Raw genomic sequence first — 25,927 nt, forward strand, 5'->3', positions numbered from 1 at the left:
AGACATTCTGATTTACTGGCCCACTCTATTTCTCTGTAATTAACTAACACAGAATACATAGTGCATTATTAATGAAATAAAGAGAAAATATTTAAACTGGATTTTCTAACTTAACTAAAATTAATAAATATCAAGTCTCTTATTCGGAATTTGCAATCACTACAAAATTTTAATGATCTTATATGAAATACAAGATTGAAAAATACCTTATTAATAAGTACGCTGGTATCAATCTATTGATAAGCAGATTAATAAACATATACAGCCACTCCCCGACTTACGTAAGGGAGTTGGGAGGTTGCATTCCATGGAAATCTACGTAAGTCGGAATTTCCCTAAATACTTATGCAGCACTCGCAAATTTGATTGAAGCAAAAAATAAATGTCGAAGAACATGTAAATAGAATTATTTATTCAATTTTTTTATCTCATGTGCAGGAAAAATTACAGAAGTGTACAAAAATTTCAAAATTATAAAATTACAAAAAGAGAGAGGAGACAGGCATAACGTCAGCAAGTTTTACCTTTCGGGCACTGTTGCCAGAATTAACTCTACAGCTGATAAGCACAACGTGCAAAGGTTGAGATTCAGAAAGGATTTTTTCCAACACATCATAAAATTTCTCTGCAGCTGCAGAATCGGCAGTGGTCACCACTGCATACTTTAATGCAGAGGTTCCCAAACTTCCTCGGTTCACGGCACCCTTAGTGTCCCAGTAATTTTTTCACGGCACCCCTATGCCAAAAGAAATACCCAACAGTGGTTTTCGACCTTTTAATATATACCTATATAATAATTTTCTTCTTTATATAGAGGTACTAAATAAAGATCAATTATAGATCATCACAAAATTAAAAATATATGGTACAATGGATACCGTAGACCTTTTTATAATGAAATGTATAAATTTCAAAAAAAAAAAAAATAATAATAACTTTAAGTAACTTAAACCAAAATTACATGGCACCCTAAGAATGTTGTTGCAGCACCCTAGTGTGCTGCACCACCCTGGTTGAAAACCACTGCTTTAATGTTTTCGAAACCAAGCCAAATGATGCTTGAACCTATTAAACCACTCACCCATTGCTTGCCATGAACTTGGCTTGGAATTCGCCATACTTATCCTTAATATCTTCATAAATACTTCTTGCTTCTGCTTGAATGGCCATTGAACTAAAGGGGCACTTGATTCTGAATCTGATTTTCCATCCATATTGACAGCTTTCCCATCTTCGATATAGCACCTGAATGCTGTTTTGTAATCACAGTTCATCTTAACTGCGTTTAACATGTTCTTTTATACACAGACTGTCCTTTAAAATAGCATTCACTGTTGAAGCCACGAGACCTAATTCCGTGCAATAGATGACAAACTTTGTCCTGCTTCATACTTCTTAATTAATCATCTTCATTTCTAAATCAATTTCGTTTCCTAGCACTTGAACTTTCCGTTGGTCCCTTTCCCTTCACACTTGAATAAGTAAATAGGAATGAAGAGAAGATTCTTAAAAAATATTTGTTTTTTATATGATTAAAGATTTCAGTGGAGGGGAACTCATTTCACCATAATACCGTAAAGTAAAAACTCACAGAATTCCAGTTATCAGGATTATTGCAAATGCAATAAGATCGAGTTTACTACCCGTTTATAATAGATTGTGCTAACAGAAAAGCCCAATAAACCAAAAAGTGCAATTGTTTTTATTTTTTTTTATGATAAAAAAAAATTAGTTATAAAGCAAAAATTTCAACTTCTGAGATCTTGGACTGAATTGCCAAAAAAAAAAAAAAAAAAAAAAAAAACTGTTATTGGGTTCACATTAAGATATTTTCACGATACCTCCATTTATTCCTAAGGGATGCACAAAATGCATTTCCACAATTTTTTAAAGTTTGCACCAGCCTGCAAAAACTTGCAAAAGTCGAATTTCCATAAGTCGAGTATTACTTAAGCCAGGGAGTGGCTGTATATTAATAAAAATTAATATGAAAAGGAAACTTACTCAAGATTGACAAGAGAATCCAAATTTTCAATCTTTGTAATTTGGTTGTCATACAGTTCTAATTCCTTCAATGTTACGAGCACGTCTAAATTCTCTATCTGCTTTATTAAGTTGGCTCTTAAACCTAATGTCTGAAATATGGTACAAAAATTAGTTCATATGAATTTCAAAAATGTAATGAAATAACGAAACTATGAAAACATTATCACTGAACATTCAATTATTATTACTTCAAAGTTGAGAGAATTATGTGGGAGAAATTGTGGGTTTTATATTATTTTATTTATTTATTTTTTTTTTTGAACCTGGCCAACACATTTAAAGACGTTTTGAGGTCTACACAACAAATAGCTTAAATGAATCTGCTAAAGAAACTAAAATAGTTACTTCCCCAAATAATCATACACCATGGGCCTGCTTTTGGTTACTATTTTTTCTAAAAATATGCAAGCATACGATCTACTTAACATACACTAGTGTTCAAAGAAAGTGCATCACCCCTTAAAGTTGTAATTGTTGTCTGAATAATGTAAGTATATGGCAATATTTCTTAAAGATTGCATCAGATAATTATGGGAGATTTTTTGAATGGCTTGGTGCAAAATTACATTAAGTCTACACTAATGTACTCCGCCCAAAGTTACCATATTTTTTTTCTAAAATATTGCCTTCAAAACAACATCGTTCCGAAGTTTGCCAGGGTGAATGTGCAGGTGATGATATATTGCATCAGCTGTTACTTTCAGCTTTATAAGCATGCTCTGCAAGTCATTCCTTGCTTGTGTCAGGATGGCGAGTTACGTGCAGTTGACGCCACGAAGAAAGAGTGTTACTGTTGCCTTACGTGAGGATGTTCTTCCCATCATATTGCTTATAGAGTGTCTTGTAATCAGTCGACAGTGAGTAGATTTCTTTCCAATAGTGGTTCTGCTGATAGGAAAAAAGGAACCGGATGCAAACAAGTCTCTATGCCAAAACAGGACTGCGTTTTGAAGCGCTTATGCCATAAAAACCGTAAAGCTTCTTTGTCTGAGCTGAAAAGAGAATGGGAAGAACATACAGGAGTGGTAGCAAGTGCAGTAACAGTCAGAAGACGCTTCTTCAAAAATGGACTTGTAGCCGGTTGTCCTAAGAAGAAGCCCCTCCTCACACAAAAAATGAAAAAGGTCTGATTAATTTGGTGTAGAGAATGTCAAATGGACCACCCGAGCAGTGGAAGTCAGTTATTTTCTTGGATGATTCAATCTGCATAGCTCTGATGGGAGACAAACGATTCACCACAGATGTGGTGAAAAATACCATCCAGACTGTATGGTGTCTACAGTGAAATTCCCTACCAGCCAGATGATATGGGAGTGCATTTCGTATCGTGAAGTAGGTCACCTGCAGTTTATTAAAGGTTCCGTAAATGCCAATGGATACCTGGCTATATTGGAAGGCAAATTGCTGCCAACCATTAGAGACTATTTCAACCTGCCAAGTAACTGGATCCTTCAGGACAACTCTGCTGTCATCAGGCAAAAAGTGTAAGCAGGCACTTCTGTAGTTACTTTAGCTTCATTCTGCATTAGAGGTTCGACAGTAATGTGTTTACATTTGTTACAGGTGAAGAAATGGTTGGAAGAACGGTCCATTACAACTGTTAGCTGGCCAGGAAACAACTCGGACCTGAATCCTATAGAGAACTGTTGGCATTGTGTGGAATGTGCAGTTGCCAGAAAGAAATCAAAGACCAAATACAGATATATACAGTTATACCCAGTTATTTATTAACAAATAAAGTACAAATAAGATAAAAGTACAAAACTAGTAGCTTTCGGAACGCGTGTCCCTTTATCAACTGATAAGTTAATATAAAATTTGAATACATTACAAGCAAAGTGTGGCACGTTAATCATGCATCATTGTTGTAGCACGGACGTGTGCTGCTTTACGCCAGTGATCATCCATCAATAAAACGGTTGTTTCTAGGATGGGATGTAGACGCATGCCTTTCTGGCGATTTAATGCCTTAGGATTGTTTATTATGTTTAGTGACTCTAGCCATAGGCGGTGGCGAAAGTGTCGCGCGTGGTCCACTATCTCAAAGTCGCGCTTGGGGTCAAGATCGTGGTTGGTAGCCCAAAAATGTTCTGCGACCGCGGACTGGTCAGTTTCGGCAAGCCGGATTGCTCTGTCGTGTTCCGTGAGGCGATCCTGGAGACGTCTCGATGTCTCACCTACGTAGCAACTGTTACAGGCCCTACAGGTGATACGGTACACTACATTGCTGCGTAAGACAGGTGTGACAGGGGTCTTCACGCTGGAGACAAGTGAACGTAGGTTCCTACCGGGTAATTGCACACTGATGTTGTAACTTCTAAGGACCTTCGAGATACGTCCTGACACTCCTGGATAGTACGGAATGTAGGCGGACGATATGCCGACTTGCTTCGGAGGTCTTGGGTTGGATGTAAGTTCTTCTGCCTGTAACAGGCATCTGTTTAGTACATGGGATGGATAACCGCATCTGGTTAGGTCCGCCTTCACACGGGAGATCTCGTTACGTCTACTTGTGTCATTGCTGGAATGGCTCCAGGCCCTGGAGAATAGGGTGCGGGCAGTGCTATTGAGATGGCTTGGAGCGTGGCCGGACCCGTAGTTGGTGAATTGACCGCACCACATGGGTTTGCGGTATACTGAGGTCTCTAGACCGCGTAGGCCCACGTCTAGAGACCTCAGTATACCGCAAACCCATGTGGTGCGGTCAATTCACCAACTACGGGTCCGGCCACGCTCCAAGCCATCTCAATAGCACTGCCCGCACCCTATTCTCCAGGGCCTGGAGCCATTCCAGCAATGACACAAGTAGACGTAACGAGATCTCCCGTGTGAAGGCGGACCTAACCAGATGCGGTTATCCATCCCATGTACTAAACAGATGCCTGTTACAGGCAGAAGAACTTACATCCAACCCAAGACCTCCGAAGCAAGTCGGCATATCGTCCGCCTACATTCCGTACTATCCAGGAGTGTCAGGACGTATCTCGAAGGTCCTTAGAAGTTACAACATCAGTGTGCAATTACCCGGTAGGAACCTACGTTCACTTGTCTCCAGCGTGAAGACCCCTGTCACACCTGTCTTACGCAGCAATGTAGTGTACCGTATCACCTGTAGGGCCTGTAACAGTTGCTACGTAGGTGAGACATCGAGACGTCTCCAGGATCGCCTCACGGAACACGACAGAGCAATCCGGCTTGCCGAAACTGACCAGTCCGCGGTCGCAGAACATTTTTGGGCTACCAACCACGATCTTGACCCCAAGCGCGACTTTGAGATAGTGGACCACGCGCGACACTTTCGCCGCCACCGCCTATGGCTAGAGTCACTAAACATAATAAACAATCCTAAGGCATTAAATCGCCAGAAAGGCATGCGTCTACATCCCATCCTAGAAACAACCATTTTATTGATGGATGATCACTGGCGTAAAGCAGCACACGTCCGTGCTACAACAATGACGCATGATTAACGTGCCAACACTTTGCTTGTAATGTATTCAAATTTTATATTAACTTATCAGTTGATAAAGGGACACGCGTTCCGAAAGCTACTGGTTTTGTACTTTATTTGTTAATAAATAACTGGGTATAACTGTATATATCTGTATTTGAACTATGGACCCCAGTACTCCAGGCCCATTTGTTACTAAATCAAAGACCCTTTGTGAACTTCAGGAAGTCATAATTCGTGTTTGGAACCACAGACTATCCGTTGATTATCTTCAAAAATTGATCTTGTCAGTGCTTCCAGTGTACTGCTATCATCAGGGCCAGAGGCGGTTCAACTAAATATTAGTTTGCACCTGGTGAACTTTTTCATTTTGTTTTCCATTTAAAATGATAAACTGAAGGAAATTGAGGGTTCCTGATAACATTTCAGCATAACTGTCGTGCTTACCAAAACTGTTGTATAAAGGTTGCAAATGCTCATTTTGGAATATTTTGAGAGCACCTATCAAATATTACTTAGCTTTGCCTTAAAAATTAATAAATATCTTTTGTTTATATTTCTATTTGTGATGCTAGTCATTAACATAACATACCATCGCAAAAAAGGGTTAGAAATGTTAAATTCCTAGGTGATGCACTTTCTTTGAACACCAAGTGATACACCGGTTATATCACTTGGCTCATTTTAGCTGAAGTAGAAATAATTTTTGGAATATTTTAGCAAATTATAAGATTTTTTTTTTTAAACAGGGAACTTGTTCTAGCATTCGCTTTTTTAAAATTTAAAATTGCCAGCTGCAGAAGGGACAAGATGGTCTCAACACACCTTGAGTTCCTTAGGGGGTGATTTCCTAATTTCCTTTAAACACAACGTAGCATTAGCGTATAATATGTACATGACATTCTTGTGAAATAACATCCTTCACAGGTATATTTGATATAGTTGATTAGACTTGACAAGGTCAAACTCAGAAGGGAACCTCCCCCCCTAGGATGTGGGTTCCCTTCTAAGATAGTTCATGTTATAAAAGAACCCTCTTATCTTTAGGCAGTATTGGACCTTAATTAAATTAATTAGTCAGGCTCACTCCATTTTCCATAGCTTTACAAACACATTTGCCGACCGGGCTAGCCGAGCGGGTAAAGTACCTACCCGGCAACCCAAAGGTCGCGGGTTCGATTCCCGCCTCGGGCTTGGATCAAAGTACTGCAAAAATCTTGGGAGGTGTAATATGGCCACAGAAGCCGATGCGCCAACAACTACCAAATCAAAAAAAAACACATTTGGTGGGGTTCGGGGTTATTTTAACACAATGTCCCTTGGCTGTTTTGTTCATGAAAGTTCCTAATGAGATAGAACCCTGAAGGCAAATCCCTTCTTTTCATGAAATTTTTAAATACTGATATGCAAGTGATAATATGATCTTATGTGCCCACTGGAATTTTAAAATTCATTTGTTTCTCCTTATCAATTTCAAGCACTGCATTCACTGATTGCACTTAGGACAGACACCTTAAAAAATAAACTTCTTTGTTAAACAGAAATATATACACAAAAATATGAAGAAATGAAACAATAATTATCTTATATACAAGCAACATGTTAAAAATGAGCTTCACATTGATCAATATTTTCATGTTAAAATGAATGATTTATTTATCATTTAGAATATTTACAGAAATATATACACAAATATAAAGAAATGAAACAATAATTATTTTACATACAAGCAACATGTTAAAAATGAGCTTCACATTGATCAATATTTTCAAGTTAAAATGAATGATTTATTTATGATTTACAATATTTATGGGACCTAACTATTATATTCTTACTACTTTTAAGCCCACTTTCCATCTTTCACAAAGTGAGTGAAATCAGCAAGTGCATGTGTGTTAATTAGTATCATAAATGTAAGTTTTGAATACTGGTGTTGAGGAAGTCCAGGGTCTGGGGCTAAACTTGGTGTTCACAGTCACATTCCAACATTATTAACAGCATATGGGTAAATGTAAGTTTTGAATATTGGTGTTGAGGAAGTCCAGGGTCTGGGGCTAAACTTGGTGTTCACAGTCGCATTCCAACATTATTAACAGCATATGGGGAAAGGGGGGGGGTCTGGGTAATTTTAGGAGGCTGCTTTTAATGAAGATCCACTATCTTGAAAAGATTGCCATCACTAAAATTATAAGCACCACCCATATAAGCATTATCCATGTTTAAGGTGCAGTGCAAACCAGATTTGCAACATATGTGGAGGGGCATAAAAAGATACTCTGTCAATCCCACCATACTGAAAGACTGAAATAGGATCTTTACTCATTATGCTGTTAAGAACAGGAAATGGACCACCATCAGTTGTATATAGAACTTCACAGTATTAGTGCATTGGTACTCAAAAAATGTTGCCAGGAAGCAAAACTTATCAGCAAAATTTTACCTGTTCGCTGCTCATTCCTTCTAATAATTTGTTCAATCCCTCCTTAAATTTATTCAAACTAGCCTATTCCATATTAATAAAGAATTCATATCAACAATCTAAAAGCAAATTTCTGTAACCATCCTTTTTTTCAATTTAAATTTATATCCCTCCATGCATGTATTGTCTGAGATACAGTAAAGATGCTACAACAGTTTACTTAATCCTTTTAAAGCCTTAAGCACTTTAATCAGGTTCACCACAGACACATCTCTTTTGAGTATAAGTAACAGTACAAGTACATGGAACAAGTAAATACACAGACTGTGTTAGGGTAGCTAAGAATAGGAACAGGTGGATGTATACTTGCATGTACTAGGATTAGTATGCTGTACGCAAAAGAGATGATGCTCTGCATCATCTCTTTTGAGTACAGCATACTAATCCTAGGTCTAGTCAAGGTAAAAGTTTAAAAACTAAAGAGATGGTATGTAAATTAAGGTATATTTTAAAATAAAGTTCATAAAATATGGTTTGGTATGAGCAATGGTAAATGCAATGGTATAAGTTAATTCTCTTTAAAAAGTTATGTCATCAGCATCAGTTAAAATCTGGCTGAACATATGTGGCTCAGCCAGGTGCTTAAAAGCAGTAAAAAATGAATAGTATAGGTTTAAGAGTTACAATATCTTCACTTGAAAATCAGGACACACAGCGGCAAACCCCAAGGCAGAATGCACTGGTCCCACAGGAACTAGTTGTCGGTGACTCTATTATCAGGGAAACAGGGAATATATTATGCAAAAAGGATAGGTGGAACAGGACCAGGGTATGTCTGCCAGGGGCAAAGGTTGATGATGTTGTAGAGCAGATATTATTTAATTATCCTGAGAGAGAGAGAGAGAGAGAGAGAGAGAGAGAGAGAGAGAGAGAGAGAGAGAGAGAGAGAGAGAGAGAGAATCACAAAGAAAGAGAGAAGAATGATGATATCCAGCTCAGGACTCTGGGTGTGCCAAGCCCATACTCACCAGATGTAAGCCCCTCTTAAGGGCACAAAAGGTGATATTGTTGTACATGTCGGCACTAATGATATCAAGAGTAGGAGATCAGTGGTATTATTTAACAAGTACAGGTCAATGTTGAAAAAAAGCTGCACATTACAGTTGAATTTGAAAGTGTTTGCAATTCTGCCCAGACACGACAGGAGAGAGTATATGATGAGAGCCTTGTCAATCAATTCAGCCCTGGAGAGACTGTGCGGAGCTCGTGGGGTAGAATTTTTCTTAGCCTGGTCTGTGTTTGTTAACAGGAGAGACTGCATCTACAGGGATGGGATACACTTAAATAGGAAGGGTAGGGATTTGGTAAATAAATTTGATGAATTTGAGGTGTTGGTCAAAACATCAAAGGCAGATATTGTTGGAATATCAGAGACATGGTGTCACACAGATATAAGGAATGTAGAATTAGAATTTGGGAAATACAATGTATACAGGAAGGATAGACAATGTATACAGGAAGATAGGAGGGGGTTATTTTATTAGTTAAGAAACAGAATTTAAGGAAGTGCATCCAGTTGACATGGGTGGAAAGTGCAGTGTCGAGTCAGTTTGGTGTGACATAAGCACTGGAAAAGCAAAATTGAGAGTAGGAGTGTATTTTAGGCCTGATGACTGCACAGAGAAATAGAGTAGACCAGTAAATCAGATTGTTCTTATAATGGGGGATTTTAATTTCTCAGATATTAACAGGAACTTGTGGGTTGGTCACTCACACACTAGCAAGACTTTAGAGGATTTATTGGATGACTGTTTTCTGCAGCAGCATGTTTAGGAGGCAACTAGAGGAAGTAATACTCTTGATCTGATTATCAGTAATGATTCTACATGCATCAAGAATCTGCAGATGAAGGAACCACTAGGTGGCAGTGATCACAGTGTGCTGAAGTGGGATTTACTCAAAGAGGTAACTGCCATCAAGGGTAAAGGGAAGGGTTTTTTCTTTCGTAAAGGTGACTACGGTGGTTTGAGACAGTATTTAAATTCTACACAGTGGAACCAACTGATGATGTTACCAACAGCAAATTCAAAATGGGAAGCATTCAAAGATTAATCTTGGAAGCTATTAATTGTTAATAAAATCCTATATTAACAATGAAAAAATTATTTTTTTGTAGCTAAAGGGAATTTAAACGATTGGTGTATATTTTCGGAAAAACGATGGGGGAGAGGGACATTCCCCGGTGCCCCAACCCTGAATCCGCCACTGGATACAGGGTGTCCCTGATATCAGAGTCCACCCAGTTACGAGGATTTTAAAATTAAGAAATTAAAGCTTTTTCCCTTGAGAAAATTGACCAAGCACTTGAATATTTTTGGAAGAATGATCATCTTCATGATAGTGCAACAAAAGTTAAGTGCAAAGTTAAAGTCGTAACTAAATACTAAAACAATTTTATTTGAAAAAATAGGCAAAATAAAAAAACACAAACAAGTCTGGATTCTTTATTTCTTACAACTGCAAAATAGTGCAACTTCATTCAACTTTACGTAACCTTACATTGTGCAACATATTATAATAAAAAATGACTAATAAAATAATTTTTTTCATTTTTCAGTTCCTTCATCCATTTTCACTATGCACAAGTACACAATAGACATTACAAAAAATTGGTCACCGTTTTAAGTGGAATTTTCTGGAACCAATTATCCTTGAATAACAAGGACCCCCTGCACATAAATTAACAAGTAACAGTGAAGCCTATGGTATAAGTTGGTTGGTAATCAAGTCACAAAGGAGGTTAGACAGGCAATGGTAGACTATGAGAAATCTTTGGCAAAGGATGCAGAGAAAAACAGTAAAGGGTTCTTTACTTATGTAAACTCTAGAAGGAAGGGAATGAATCAGATTGGTCCACTTGATATTGAAGGTTCAAGTGTTGATGATCCTGCTCAGTTAGCTAACAAACTGAATGAGTATTCTGCATCTACATTTACACACATGAGGAGTTATTCAGGGAGGAAAATGCCACAGGTGTATTAAAATCTGGCAGTGAGCTTTGTAATAATTCATAGAAAAGTGGAGGAGAAACTGTTGAAGATAAACATAAGAAAGACACTTCGGGTGGATGGAATCTATCCAGTTGAAGCAGCAAAAGAAGTAAGCAAACCCTTAGCCATAATTATGAGAACTTCCTCGGACTCAGGGGAGGTACCCATGGACTAGAGATGTGCAAATGTGTCCCCATTCATAAAGGAGAATCAAAGGGCAACACGAGTAATTACAGGCCTATTAGTTTAACTTCTTTTCCGAGGAAAGTAATGGAGGCACTGGTTAAAGAAGCACTGTAGGATCATCTAGACAAGGCTTCAGTTATAGTTCAGACAGCGTGACTTTGTTAAGGGGAAGTCTTGTCTGACCACTTTGATTGGATACTACGATGTGGTCACAAAGGAACTGGATACAAAGTATAATTTTGATATCATATACTTGGATCTTAGGAAGGCTTTTGATACTATTGCACAAGGAAGACTGCTGTACAAATTTGAGCAGTGTGGCATTAGGGGCAAATTGCTAATATGGATAAAGGGATGGTTGACTGGAGAACACAAAGAGTGGTAATCAATGGACACTGCTCTTCATGGCCTAATGTTATTAGTGGAATAACAGGGTTCAGTGTTCGGTCCATTGTTGTTTTCTGTATTTATTAATGATATTGATGACAGTATATCAGGCTTAATGTCTAAGTTTCCAGACGATACGAAAGCTGGCAGGGTTGTTAATGACAGAATGCTACTGGAAAAGGATCTAGAAAAGTTGGAGATGGGCTGAGAGGTGGCAAATGAAGTTTAACATTGACAAATGGAAAGTACTGCATATGGGTAACAGTAACCACATCAACTGTGTGGTAGAGAATGAATAGGACCTGGGAGTAATTGTGCAGTCAGATATGAAGTTTTCTGAACAGCGCAGATGGTCTGCAAAAGTAGCTCATGGCGTCTTGTCAATGATATACAGGAATTTTTCTAGCAGGAAAAAGGAGGTGATTATCCCCTTATATAAGGCAATGGTCGGGCAACACCTTGAGTACTGTATACAGCTCTGGAGGCCTCATTTTAGGAAGGATGTAGAGCTGCTGGAACTAGTACAGAGAGGGGCAACAAGATTAGTGAATGGAACAATGGTTGCTCTTACGAAGAAAGGCTTAAGTTTTGTAAATTACAGTGTCTGGAGACTAGGCACCTGCGAGGTGATCTGATTGAAGTGTATAAGGCCTTGAATGGTACGAGCGTGCTCAATGCTGATGGGATTCTTCCTCTTGCCCAGATTTATGTCGCCTGAGGGGACATAAATTGAAACTGAGGAAAGACGGTTGTAGACTAGATGTGCGGAAATTTGCCTTCCGCCAGCAGGCGGTTGATTGCGGGAGCAAACTTCCATCTGTCGTCGTAGTTGACAGCTTAAATAGATTCAAGGCAGAACTAGACAAACATTTGACGCAGGTGGATGGGTGAAATGAGGTGTTTTTTTTTTTTTTTTGTTTTTTTTTGGTGATTCTGTATAAGCTTGCTTTCTTGCATCATATGCCTCTACTAATGCTAATGTGCTTTGATGTCTCTATAAAATCTATAAAAAGGTCCTCTATAAAAACGAATGTGCCAGGTGGCCCAATATGAAATATAGCAAGAAAAATTTCTTCTTTCTGCATTTTGCTTAGACTGGAAAGCCATGGCATATACAGGTTTAATTTGATATAGTTTATTAGTTTAATATAGTTTATTATTTGTGTCCTACATATGCCATAATCTTTGCCAATGTTCAAGGCATGTATGACATATGATATGTCTGTGGTCTGATTATGGGACTAAAAAATTCATATCTATTCGAGCTGATTAACTGCCTCATCTGCCACTTCGTTTCCTTCATTTCCAATATGACTCAGAATCCAACAGAACTGAATGTAGAAGTGAAGAGAGCATTTTATGGACCTAGTATAGAACTGGATCAGTGCATACTGTGTACCTATCACAGTCTGAAATGTACTCAAGGAGTCACATAATAACATATATTAAGAATACCACATAGTTTGAATGTGACCCATCACACGTTATTGTGTGAATCTCTGCAGCATAAATACTACATTCTATGGGGTGGGGGTTTGACTTGATACAATATTAGCATTAGCAGAGGCATATGATGCAAGAAAGCAAGCTTATTCAGCATCAGCCAAAAAAAAAAAAAAAAAAAAACCACTCCCATTTCACCCCTCCGTTCGTTCGAAATACCTGTCCAGTTGAGCTTTAAATTTGTTTAGGCTATCAACTTCAACAACAAGTGATGGAAGTCGGTTCCACCAACCAACCACCCGCTGGCCAAAGGCAAATTTCCGCACATCTATCCGACATCCGTCCTTCCTCAATTTGAATTTATGCCCTCTGAGGTGATTATTCTGAGAGAGATGAAGAATCCCATTGGCATTGAGCATGCTCAAACCATTCAAAGCCTTATACACCTCTATCAGATCACCTCGCCGGTGCCTAGTCTCCAAACTCTGTAATTTGCAAAACTTAAGCCTTTCTTCGTAAGAGCAACCCTTTGTTCCATTTACTAATCTTGTTGCCCTTCTCTGTACCCGTTCCAGCAGCTCTACATCCTTCTTGAAATGAGGCCTCCAGACCTGTATACAGTACTCAAGATGTGGCCTTACCATTGCCTTATACAAGGGAATAATCACCTCCTTATCCCTGCTAGAAAAATTCCTGTATATCATTGACAAGACACCATGAGCTACTCTTGCAGCTCGTCTGCACTGCTCAGAGAACTTCATATCTGCCTGCACAAAAGGACCCCAGGTCCTTTTCATTCTCCACCACTGTCAGTGTAGTACCGCAGAGTTGATACGTTGCTCTGGGGTTACTGTTTCCCATATGCAGCACTTTACATTTGTCGATATTAAACCTCATTTGCCACCTCTCAGCCCATCTGTTCAACCTTTCCAGATCCTGTTGCAGCAGCATAGCGTCAGTATTGTCCTTAACGACCCTGCCAACCTTTGTATCATCTGCAAACTTGGACATTAAACTTGATATCCCATCATCAATATCATTCATAAACACCGAAAACAACAACGGACCCAACACTGAACCTTGAGGAACTCCACTAATAACATTAGTCCACGTTGAGCAGTGTCCATTGATTACCACTCTGTCTTCTGCCACTCAACCATCCCCTTATCCATAGCAGCAATTTGCCTCCAATGCCACACTGCTCCAATTTGTGCAGCAGTCTTCCATGTGCAACAGTATCAAAAGCCTTTCTAAGATCCAAATATATAATATCAAAGTTATTCCCTGCATCCAGTTCTTTTGTGACTACATCATAGTATCCAATCAAATTGGTCAGGCAAGACCTGCCCTTAACAAAACCATGCTGCGTCTGAGCTATAACTGAATTCTTGTCTAGATGATCCTGCAGTGCTTCTTTAACCAGTGCCTCCATTAATTTACCTGGAACAGAAGTTAAACTAACAGGTCTAAAATTACTTGTGTCAGCCTTTGATCCTCCTTTGTGAATTGGGGTTACATTTGCACATCTCCAGTCTATGGGCACCTCCCCTGAGTCCAAAGAAGCTCTCATAATTATGGCTAGGGGTTTGCATACTTCCTTTGCTGCCTCCTTTAATATAACTGGATAGATCCCATCCACCCCAGGTGCCTTTTTTATGTTTATCCTCAACAATCTCTCCTCCACTTTCCTCTCAGTTATTACAAAATCATCCAGCTCACTGCCAATGTTTACTTTACCTACATCATTCTCCTTCCTGAATAACTCCTCATGCGTGAATGTAGATGCAAAATACTCGTTTAGATTGTTAGCCACCTGAGCAGGATCCTCAACTGTTGAACCATCAATATCCAGTGGACCAATCTGATTCGTCCCTTTCCTTTTCGAGTTCAAGTATGTAAAGAACTCTTTTCTGTTTTTCTTTGCATCCTTTGCCAAGGATTTTTCATAGTCTGCCTTTGCCTGCCTAATCTCCTTTGTGACTTGGTTACAGACCAACTTATATCTATCATAGGCTTCCATGTCACCCATTAATTTGTATGTATCCCATGCATTTTTCTTCTCTGCCACATGTCTCATTAGTTCATCACAACCATTTAGGCCTAAACCTTGAACAATATTTCTTAGTTGGTATGTAAAGCCTGGTAGCCTCCAAGATTAGTTCCTTGAATGCTTCCCATTTTGAGTTTGCTGTTGGTAACATCATCAGTTGGTCCCACTGTATAGAATTTAAATACTGTCTCAGACCATCATAGTCGCCTTTACGAAAACAAAAACCCTTCCCTTTACCTCTGATGGTAGTTACCTCCTTGAGTAAATCCCACTTCAACACACTGTGATCACTGCCACCTAATGGTTCATTTATCTGCAGGTTCTTAATGCATGAAGAATCACTACTGATAATCAGATCAAGAGTATTGCTCCCTCTTGTTGCCTCACGAACATGCTGATGTAGAAAACAATCATCCAATAAATCCACAAAAGCCTTGCTAGTGTGCGAGTGACCAACCCACAAATTCCAGTCAATATCTGGGAAATTAAAGTCCCCCATTATAAGACTCTCTGATTTACTGGCCCACTCTATTTCCCTGTACAATATCTTATTATACTCATCAGAGTCATTAGGCCTATAGCACACTCCTACTCTCAATTTTGATTTCCCTATGCTTATGTCACACCAAACTGACTCGACACTGCCCTGTCCATCGATGTCGACTGGCTTCACTTCCTTGGACTTTATGTGTTTCTTAATTAATAGCATAACCCCTCCTGTCCTGTCTATCCTTTCTATACACATTGTATTCCCCAAATTCCAGTTCCGAAAAATGTTGCTTGGGAGAAACTGCTGCAATCCTACAGAGAGATTCAAATTTTGAACCATCAATGAAAATAAGTAGGAGTCAGAGAACTGAAGAAGTTGTTGTTGTTGCTTGGGTTTTATTGGCGCATTAGCGACTAAGGCTATAATGCGCCAAAACCTGGTCCATAAAAAGTAAAATTTTCAGTGGCCTAATGATTTAGGTCACTAAGTCAAGGTATGAAACAAGTATAAACTAAAAGATAAATATCAGTAAACAGGTAACTATAATAATAATAATATTTTTTAAATGTGACTAAAAAGGTTTACTGAAGTCAAAAAGCTAAAAACAGCAGACACATTGTCATTGTCAGATAAAATCTGGCTGAGTGTATAAGGCTCAGTCAGATGATTAAAAGTAGTAAAACGGATATTGCTAAAATCTGGACAGTCAACTAAAATGTGCCTAATTGATAAAATTGTGCCACAGGACTCACACATAGGAGGGTCATCAGCCCTCAGCAAAAATGAATGAGTCAAATGACTATGTCCTATGCGGGTCCGGGCAAGAACAACTTCCTCCTTACGATTCCTGCGCAGACTAGACTGCCACGGTTCAATTACAGGCTTTATATGATATAATTTATTCGTAGTCTGTCTATTCCATGAATCTTGCCATTGGGAGTGTATCTTCTCATGTATTATTTGCCTGTAGTCTGTATAGGGGACTGACAGGCAGCGGTTATTATTGGGAGTTGCTGATTTGGCTGCGGTGTCAGCCAAATCATTTCCCCTAATCCCAACGTGGCTAGGAATCCAGCAGAAGCGGATATCATATTCACATTCACAGAGGGAGTGAATCTTCTGCTGAATACTAGACAGAACTGGATGAGGATTATATCTCACAGATATTAAAGCCTGTAACACGCTAAGGGAGTCGGAATATAAAATGAACCGTTGATATTGGCATTTACTAATGTGATCCAAGGCTAACTCTATAGCGTGCAGCTCTGCAGTAAATATGCTGCATTCAGAGGGAATCTGCTCTGATGTAGTGCTGTCTGTAAAGACAGCAGCAGATCCCACATATGATTCCGACTTCGAACCATCTGTGTAAACTGGTGCGAAGTCAGAATGTTCAGCTCTGTGTGCTGAATGAAGCTGCAGGTAGACATATGATGGCGTGTCCGACTTTCCCCAATTTCTAAGGGACAAGTCACATGTTGGAACATGAGCATGCCAGGGTGGAAGGGGTTGCTTTGGTGTTTGGGCAACCTTGTCTACCTTGATATTAAGTTCTTTGAGTAGCTCTTGGAGACGAATACCAAAAGGATGATTGGCAGTCTTACGGGTGTTGTACAAATTTTCCCATCGTGGCTCAAAAATGGATAGCCACGTAGGATGGTCTGGCAGGGATTTCAGTTTTAGAGCACAGTTTAGAGACAACTGCTTACGTCGAAGCGATAACGGCGGTTCGTTTGCTTCGACGTATAAGCTCTGGACTGCAGATGTTCGATATGCCCCAATAGCGGTACGGAGAGCCAGATGATGGACAGGGTCCAGCCAACGAAGTACACTGTCTCTGGCCGAATTATATACCAGGGACCCGTAATCTAGTCTGGATCATACAAGTGCACGGTAGATGCGTAGTAGGGTGCATCGATCCGCACCCCGAAATGTAGAGGAAAGAGAGCGCAGAATATTCAGCCCTCTTGTGCACTTTGTTCGGAGTTGACGGATGTGATCCAGAAAGGTCAACTTTTTATCAAATACGAGTCCCAAAAATTTTGTGTCCGCCGCTACTGGAATAGCATTTTGTCTGAGCCTTAATTCAGGTTCAGGATGAAGATTACGCTTACGACAAAAGTGCACGCAAACGGTCTTCTCTTGTGAGAACCTGAAGCCATTAGCAAGTGCCCAGGAATTAAGACGATCAATGGCTTTTTGCAGTTGTTTTTCAATAACCCTCACGTTGCATGACTGACAAAATATGCTAAAGTCATCAACATAGAGGGCACCGTTTACAGTTGGAGGAAGTTGTTCTGTGATGGAATTTACTTTGATGGCGAAAAGCGTGACACTTAAAACTGATCCTTGTGGTACTCCCTCCTCTTGGGTGAAGGAGCGAGAGAGTGAGGATCCCACATGAACTTGGAAAGATCGATTGGCTAAAAAGTTTTTAATAAAAATGGGCAGTTGCCCCCTGAGACCAAGGCTATGCAGATCTTTTAAGATGCCAAATCTCCAAGTTGTGTCATACGCTTTCTCCATGTCAAAGAACACTGACACCAAGTGTTCGCGTTTAAGGAAGGCATCCCGGATGGATGTTTCCAATCTAATAAGATGGTCCAAAGTGGACCGGTTCCTTCGGAAGCCGCACTGGATGTTGGAGAGAAGGTCATTTGATTCTAAATACCAGATTAAACGAGAATTAACCATTCTCTCCAGGATTTTGCACAGACAGCTAGTCAGAGCAATAAGACGATAATTTCTAGTGGCTTTTGGATCCTTTCCTGGCTTAGCAAAGGCAAGAACGGTTGCCTTGCACCAGGAATCCGGAAACTGCCCTTCAATAAAAATTCTGTTATACAGAAGGAGCAGATAATCCATAGATTTTGGTGAAAGATGCTTAATCATTTCATAATGGATGCCATCTGGTCCAACAGCACTTGCTTTGGAAAGAGCAAGGGCTCTTTTCAGTTCCTGAATAGTGAATGACCCGTTGTAGGGATAGATGCTCTTGGACTTAAAATTAAGTGCCTCTGTTTCGAGTTTATGTTTCAGGACCAGGAACTCTGGGGAATACGAAGATGTTGCAGAGATGTCGGAGAATGTTTCCCCAAGAGAATTGGCTATTGCAGTTGGATCTGCAATAGTGCATCCATTATAATCTAGGATTGAAGAAGGGTGGGATGTATATTTTCCCTTCATTTTCCGGATTTTATCCCAGACTACCTTAGAGTTGGTAGACTGGTTAATGGATGAGGTAAAATGGATCCATGATTTCTTTTGACTCTGACGGCGGATATAGCGTGTTTTGGCTCGTGCACGTTTAAAGGCTATAAGGTTGGTCGTGGTAGGATATCGGCGGAATATCCCCCACGCTTTGTTTTGAGCCTTTTTTGCTGCTGTGCATTGGGAATTCCACCAAGGTTTGGGAAATGGTGGAAACCGGGCAGATGTTTTTGGAACAGCATTCGCAGCTGCTTGGACGATAGTTTCTGTGATGTACCTTACTGCATCATTGATAGGCTGCTGACTGACGGTGCTGAGATCAAAATTTGCCTGATGTTGGAAGGCAGACCAGTCAGCCTGATCAATCTTCCACCGTGGTAACCTGAAAGGAAGTTTGTTTGTTATTTGGTTTTTAGGAGCATTAGCAACTAAGGCCATATTGCTCCGGGGATATGCGGTGGTCATTCCCTGACCTTTCCGCATCCTCCGTATTCGATGGTCACGGGCTCGAACCCCGGTCTAATCAAGAAGCGTGTGCTACGCACTGTTGCTCCTGTCCACCTGGCTACGGAGGCACCCCTGAAAGGAAGACACAGTCTCCCAGTGTGTAACGAGGTTATCACAGGGAAGTGATCACTTCCGTATGGATTCTCCTCCACTTCCCAAGTGAGTGAAGGGAGTAGAGAAGGGGAGCAGATAGAGAGATCAATGGCAGAAAAAGTACGGGTAGGCATGTGGAAGAAGGTGTTTGTTCCAGTATTTAGAAAGGAAAGGTCATTGTCATTGAGCATACGCTCTATGACCCGTCCCCTTCCACTGATGTTAGCACTACCCCACAGGGTGTTATGTCCATTAAAATCCACGAGAAGTAAGAAAGGGGGAGGCAACTGCGTTACATGATCATCAAGGTCTTCCTGGGAGATGTCAGTCCCAGGTGGCAAATAAATAGAGCAGATCGTTAATAAAAATCCCACTGTAAGGCGAATTGCAACAGCCTCTATGCTGGTTGTAATTAGCAAGGGCTGAACTGGGGCCTGATTACCCAGAAGGATAGCTACTCCTCCAAGAGCAGGACCATCCGCAATTCTATCCTTACAAAAGATTGTGATGTTATACATGGTGGGATCATCATTTGCCTTTAGATAAGTCTCCTGCAAGCAAAAGCAAACTGGCTCGTGCTTCCGCAGGAGGGCCTTGATGTCATCAGTATTTCGCCAGAATCCACGACAATTCCATTGTAGGAATTTAGCCATTATTTTGACTTGGTGGGTCCATCAGGCGGCTTCCGAGGTGCCGAGGGCTTTATTTTGTCAGTCTTGGATTTATCTTTTTTGGGGAAGAAAGGAAGTTGTCCGGTGTCCATTTCTTCCTCCGCAAAGAGTTCCAAGACTGATTCATCTGGTACCTCCTTGTTCTCTACATCCATTGTTTCTGGTATCACGGATGACTCTTCTGAAGTTTTTGGTTTTTCTTTACCACTTGGTTTTGATAGTGGTGGAGCACTAGGAGGTACGGATATAGGAGTGGCAACTGATTGTGTTTTTTTGGTGGGCTTTTGTGAACTCAATAAATAGCGAGCAATCGGGGTAAATGACTCTCTTGGTGGTATAGTCATCTCAGTTTGTGTCCCGATACTTTGCAGAAACCTTCTGGGCATATGAAGGTTTCCCACTATTTATTGGTTGGATACGTTTTCTGGCCTCTGGGTAGGAGATATTCAGCTCTGTTTTCAGTTTTTGTATTTCTTTTTCATCCTTCCACTGCTGGCATGCTCTAGAGTAGGCGGGGTGCTCTCCTTGGCAATTGACACAGATCGGTTTTGGAGCTGAACATTCCTTGCTCTCGTGGTCTTTAACACCACATCGAGCACAGGCAGGGTTACCACGACAAGATGTTTGTGAGTGGCCGTATTTCTGGCATCTAAAACACCGCAGTGGGTTTGGGATATAAATCCTCACTGGGCAGTTTAGATAGCCTGCCTTTATGGAACTTGGAGGCCGTGGGGTGTTAAACGTGAGGATAAGAACTCGGGTAGGGACGAAATTCCCATCCTTTCTCATTGATATTCTTTTGACAGCCGTCACTCCTTGTTCTTTCAATTCAGAGCAGATCTCTTCTTCAGAAACATGAAGAAGGTCCCACTCTGAAATGACACCACGTGAAGAGTTTTGTGGGGGGTTACGATGATAGGTATTCCCCCTATTGATGTGGTGTTCAGGATTTTTTCCGCCTGTTTAACATTTGTAGCTTCGACCAAAAGATCGCCAGAACGCAGTCTTTTTACAGATTTTGGTGAACCTGCCAAACCTTCTAATCCTTTCTGGATGAAGAAGGGTGACATCTTTCCAATGGACTGCTCTCCGGTAGAATGAGGAAAAGCGGTGTCACTGATGGTGGTGGTATTTCCTCAGTTCTGGCTCTTTTTGCAGAGGTGTTATCTGCGTCATGATCTCGATTAGGTAGGGGCCTTGTTGGGGCCCCAGAAGAAATGGGATTTAAATTACTCATAGGAGTAAAGAGAAAGTGTCTGATGCCTAAGTACCTCACCCACCACGGAGCCCTACGAGGGGGCGCCCACTCGTGAACTAGCAGGTACTGCGTACACGAATGGGACGCCGAGTTCGCTTAGAACCCATACCCACGTTACCAATAAGTCTTTATCCCGTCCCAGGACCAAAGGGAGGGAGACTTATTGGAACGCAGTTGACCCTAGCAGTAAAAACCACCCGCTGATTGATCCCAGTCGGGCCGGTCCGGGACCACCCGTCTTATCGAAGCAGGGGCCAAAGTGGTGTATTAAGGCTGGGCCCCTCAACCACCAGGATCACCCTTTCCGCATTCCACGGGTCGCGGCGCACGGCTGCACACGCCGGATTCCACAGATGTAACCCTGGAACCAAGGTATGGGCGTTAGATCCCAGTGATGCTAATCTGGAAACCCAGCAGCATCACTGGGAGGTCCCCTCACCACGTACAGGTGCCCCCATTGAGGGGAGAGAACTGAAGAATGGATACTCCATGGAGATAAGGGATGTGCAGATGAGGAAGCAACATGATCTGCTGTAAAGCTAAAATTATGAAGGTACTCTTGAACTCGAATGTCAGTTAACCCTAAGATGTGCACCAGAACGATTTCTGAAACATGGTTCAAAGACAGCTGACTATATTGGTTGGTCTGGCCAAGATTTCAGTTTAATTGCATAGTGTAGTTTTTTTATGGCAAAGTGATAGGGATGGTTCATTTGTGTCAAAGTTTGGGCGTTAGATCCCAGTGATGCTAATCTGGAAACCCAGCAGCATCACTGGGAGGTCCCCTCACCACGTACAGGTGCCCCCATTGAGGGGAGAGAACTGAAGAATGGATACTCCATGGAGATAAGGGATGTGCAGATGAGGAAGCAACATGATCTGCTGTAAAGCTAAAATTATGAAGGTACTCTTGAACTCGAATGTCAGTTAACCCTAAGATGTGCACCAGAACGATTTCTGAAACATGGTTCAAAGACAGCTGACTATATTGGTTGGTCTGGCCAAGATTTCAGTTTAATTGCATAGTGTAGTTTTTTTATGGCAAAGTGATAGGGATGGTTCATTTGTGTCAAAGTTTGGGTCATCGGTCAGGCCTAAGGAGGTTAGTTTCGCCTTTAGGGAGCCGTGCCGTGTCAATATAAATGTTGTAAAAAGTCCAGGGGCATACCACTTAGGTGGCTTTGGGCTAACCATTGACACCAGTGGCAGAAACCGTTTGGTGACCAGACCTCTGGTTTCCTGCTCCCACTTTGTTTGCCATAGCTCGTGGAGCTTTGTGGCTATTCTTTTTCTTTCATCATTGAAGATATTGGTTGTATCAAGGGCTATCCCCAGAAATTCTGTGGGTATGCCCTTTTTAAATCTATAATATAAGCCTCTTTTGGCTACTTCCAGGTAAAGTGGGAGAGTTCCGGCCAGCAACTGTAGTGCAGGTGTGCTTACTGTGCGACATGCTCTCGTAATAGTGAGTAGTATTGTCCTTTGTATCAATTCTAATTTATTCCTATTTCTTACTATGGCCGAGCGGATGAACCACGCACCGGCTCCATAGGTGATAACAGGTAGGAACATTGCACGGTATATGATTGCCAAGGTCTTTCTTTTGAGTCCCCAGTCTGCTCGACTGATCCTGGCAATCATACCTGCATAATTTCTCACTTTCTTCGCCAAGTAGATCAAATGGGGGTAAAAAGTTAATTTTGAATCAAAGACCACTCCAAGATATTTTAGTTCTGTTACCATTTTTATAGTGATTGTGTTAATTTTGATTTGTGGACGTCTTCTTATGTCCAAATTACCTTTTAGAAGTATTTGTTTGGTTTTTTCAGGCGATATTTTGAGCATGTGCATTTGTGCCCACTCCTGCAGCTGCAAGAGGGCGGCATTTGATCTTTGCTCTACAACCACTCGTGAGTTGCCTTTTACAAGGAAAATCATGTCATCTGCAAAGGCCAGGCTTTCCACGGGGCCCAGATCCAAGGCCAGAAATTCATCCAGAACAATGTTCCAAAAGAAAGGGCCAAGGATTGATCCCTGCGGGCAGCCTTTATTCACAGGGCGTGTCAATTCCTGGAACCTTGTGCGTACTGAGACACTTCTGTCTGTAAGGTAGCTGTTTATTACCTTATAGAGGTTTTGTGGGGCATTTGCCTGGAGAAGTCTCCTAAGGACACTAGGCCACCAGAGTGAGTCAAATGCCCCAGCAAAGTCAATGGAGATTGCCAGCATATATTTCTCCTCTGTTTTTAACTGTTGTCGGTAGGTGGTGCATGGCATCCTCCGTAGAATTGCTCTGCTTAAAACCATACTGATTGTTGGAATGCAAGCCTGCTTCTGTGTAATATTGAGCTAATCTGCTGTATATTAATCTTTCGTATATTTTCCCTAGTACAGGGAGTAGGGCTATTGGTCTATATGATTTGGGATCAGTAGGGAGTTTTTCAGGGTTTTTCAGGATTAACCTTAACACAGCTTGTTTCCATATTTTTGGGAATATACCTTCTGTCATACAGTTATTATATAGTGCTATTAATTTATCTGGTGCTATTTCTGCTAATTTTTTGATAATCTCAACCTCTAAGAGGTCAAAACCTGGGCATTTATTGTTTTTGGTTTTAGATAGTGCTATTTCTAAGTCTTGTATAGTGAACAGAGGTTCAATATTGGCATTGTCATATTCAGTGTTTTCTTTTATAATGTCGAGGTGGGTGGGGGAATGATTTCCAGTTTCAGTCTGAATGATACTGTCTAGGATGTTATTTACAGAATCCACCCAACACAGGGTTGGGGTTCCATCTGGTTTGACAGTAGTTTCTAAGACATCTCCTCTTGGCAGCTTGTTGGTCACTATTCTGTAGACAACTCCCCAAGGGTTACTGTTTCCAGTAGTTCCCACCAAGTGCTTAGAGCATTCCTTTTTCTTATCTCTTATGAGGGCTGTATACTGATTCCTGAGAGTTTTATAAGAATCTCTCAGTGCATCCACCTCATTTTGTGACCAAGATGTTCTGGCTCTTTGAAAATGTCTCCGTGCCTGGTGTACCCTACTTCTGAGTATAGTCAGTTCGGGGCACCACCAGGGAACTGTCTGCTTCCTCGGTTTTTTCCGTGGGATAGACAGGGTTGCTGTTTTTGTTAAAATTTTTGTCATAGTCAGTGCTTGCTCGTCCGGGCTACAGTTGCCTGATCTAGACCACTCATTTTCCTGTTTTTGCAGCTCAGCTGCTGTATGTTCTGCAAAAATCTGCCAGTTTGCCTTTTTAAGGTTATACCTTTTGATATCCAACAGAGAGTGTTGGGTTGTTTGTAATTGCCTGTTTAGTTTGAAGGAAATGGCTCTGTGATTTGATGTGGTCTAGGCTGGCTGGACACACCAGTCTGTGATTTTATAAGCTATTGAATTGGTGGCAAGAGTGATATCAATGTCACTCTCCCACACGGTACTGCTAAAAGTTGGGAGGTTATTTGGTTGGTTTAGCACTTGAAAGGGTGAGGTGGCTATATAGTCTGAAAGTATCTGGCCGTTGTGTGTGCCTGCTCTGTCTTCTGTACGGCTATGCCATAAGGCTGACCGGCAGTTGACATCAGCACACACTATGATATTTGCAGTAGGTAGCAAGTTTGTGACTACTTGTAGGTATTCAATAGTTGGATTTATATCTTCACCTGGTCTGGAATATAGTGAAATAATGTAAAACTGTCCTACAGCACTGGTAATATGGGCACACACTCCCACTGGGGAGCAGAGGTGACCCACCTTTGTGACTGTAAGGTCAGTATTTTTAACTACTATTGCTGTGGAAGGGACACCTGAGGTGTATTCTATTATTTTATAGTCTCTTGGGTATCCCTGAACTCTACCCATATGTGCATAGGGCTCCTGGAGTACCAAGATATCTATATTATTTTCTTCCAATTTGAGTTTGATCTGATCTACAACGGCTCTTGCTCTTTGAGCATTCAATTGGACAAGATTTAGAGCCCTAGTCACATTTATGTTTTCAATCTGGCCCATAGTTGGTCCTAGATTGTATAAGTTTTGGCATTTTTTTATAACTGGGGCATTTATCATCCCTGATACTATGTGTATAGTCAGTCATCCGTGCTGCCTTGCAGGTAGCACATTTTGGCTGCTGAGACTTATTTTTGCAATTTTTGTAATCGTGGCCAGTGACTGCACAGTGACCACAGACAGGTTCTTTCTGAGTGCAGTCTCTGGCAATGTGACCATATTTATGGCAGTTAAAGCAACTTTGGATAGGGAAATGTTCTCTAAATCTGTGACTGGTCCAGCCAGCATAGATTCTCTGTTGTCCCTGCAATACCTTCCAAATTTTTGGTGTAATTTCCGCAATTATGTTGAGTTGTCCATTCCTTTTGTTTTTTGTTGCTCTTTTCAGCAGGAATTCAGCAGCAAATTCATCTATTGTCATTTCATTGTTAAAGTTTTTGAAGTAGATATCCATCATGAATTCTTTTTCTATTACTGACACAGGTACATCAAAGATTATAATATTAGGGTTTTTCCCTTTTGGTTTTTCAGGGACCAAGCCCAGTTTTTCAATTTCAGGATGGTTTTCTATTTTTCTTAGATCTTCTTTGCTTGCTACCTCGATCAGGACTCCATTATTCCTGATTTTCCGCATGTTGTTTATCTTTATTTCTC

At 40.8% G+C, this 25,927-nt stretch overlaps 1 protein-coding gene across 6 annotated transcripts in view; it reads right to left on the reverse strand.

The window, feature by feature from the left end:
• Nucleotides 1-25,927, reverse strand: part of sds22 (protein phosphatase 1 regulatory subunit sds22) — a 289,557-nt gene that overhangs the window by 145,037 nt on the left and 118,593 nt on the right. For all 6 annotated transcript variants that reach the window (XM_090383791.1, XM_090383788.1, XM_090383790.1 and 3 more), the window contains one exon: nt 2,005-2,135. In XM_090383791.1, coding sequence (XP_090239917.1) covers nt 2,005-2,135 — 131 coding nt within the window. The remainder of the gene's footprint in view (nt 1-2,004; nt 2,136-25,927) is intronic.

The sequence above is a fragment of the Mastigoproctus giganteus genome, chromosome 10 (assembly GCF_048544385.1).
Source record: "Mastigoproctus giganteus isolate SK-2022 chromosome 10, ASM4854438v1, whole genome shotgun sequence".
NCBI lineage: Eukaryota > Metazoa > Arthropoda > Arachnida > Uropygi > Thelyphonidae > Mastigoproctus > Mastigoproctus giganteus.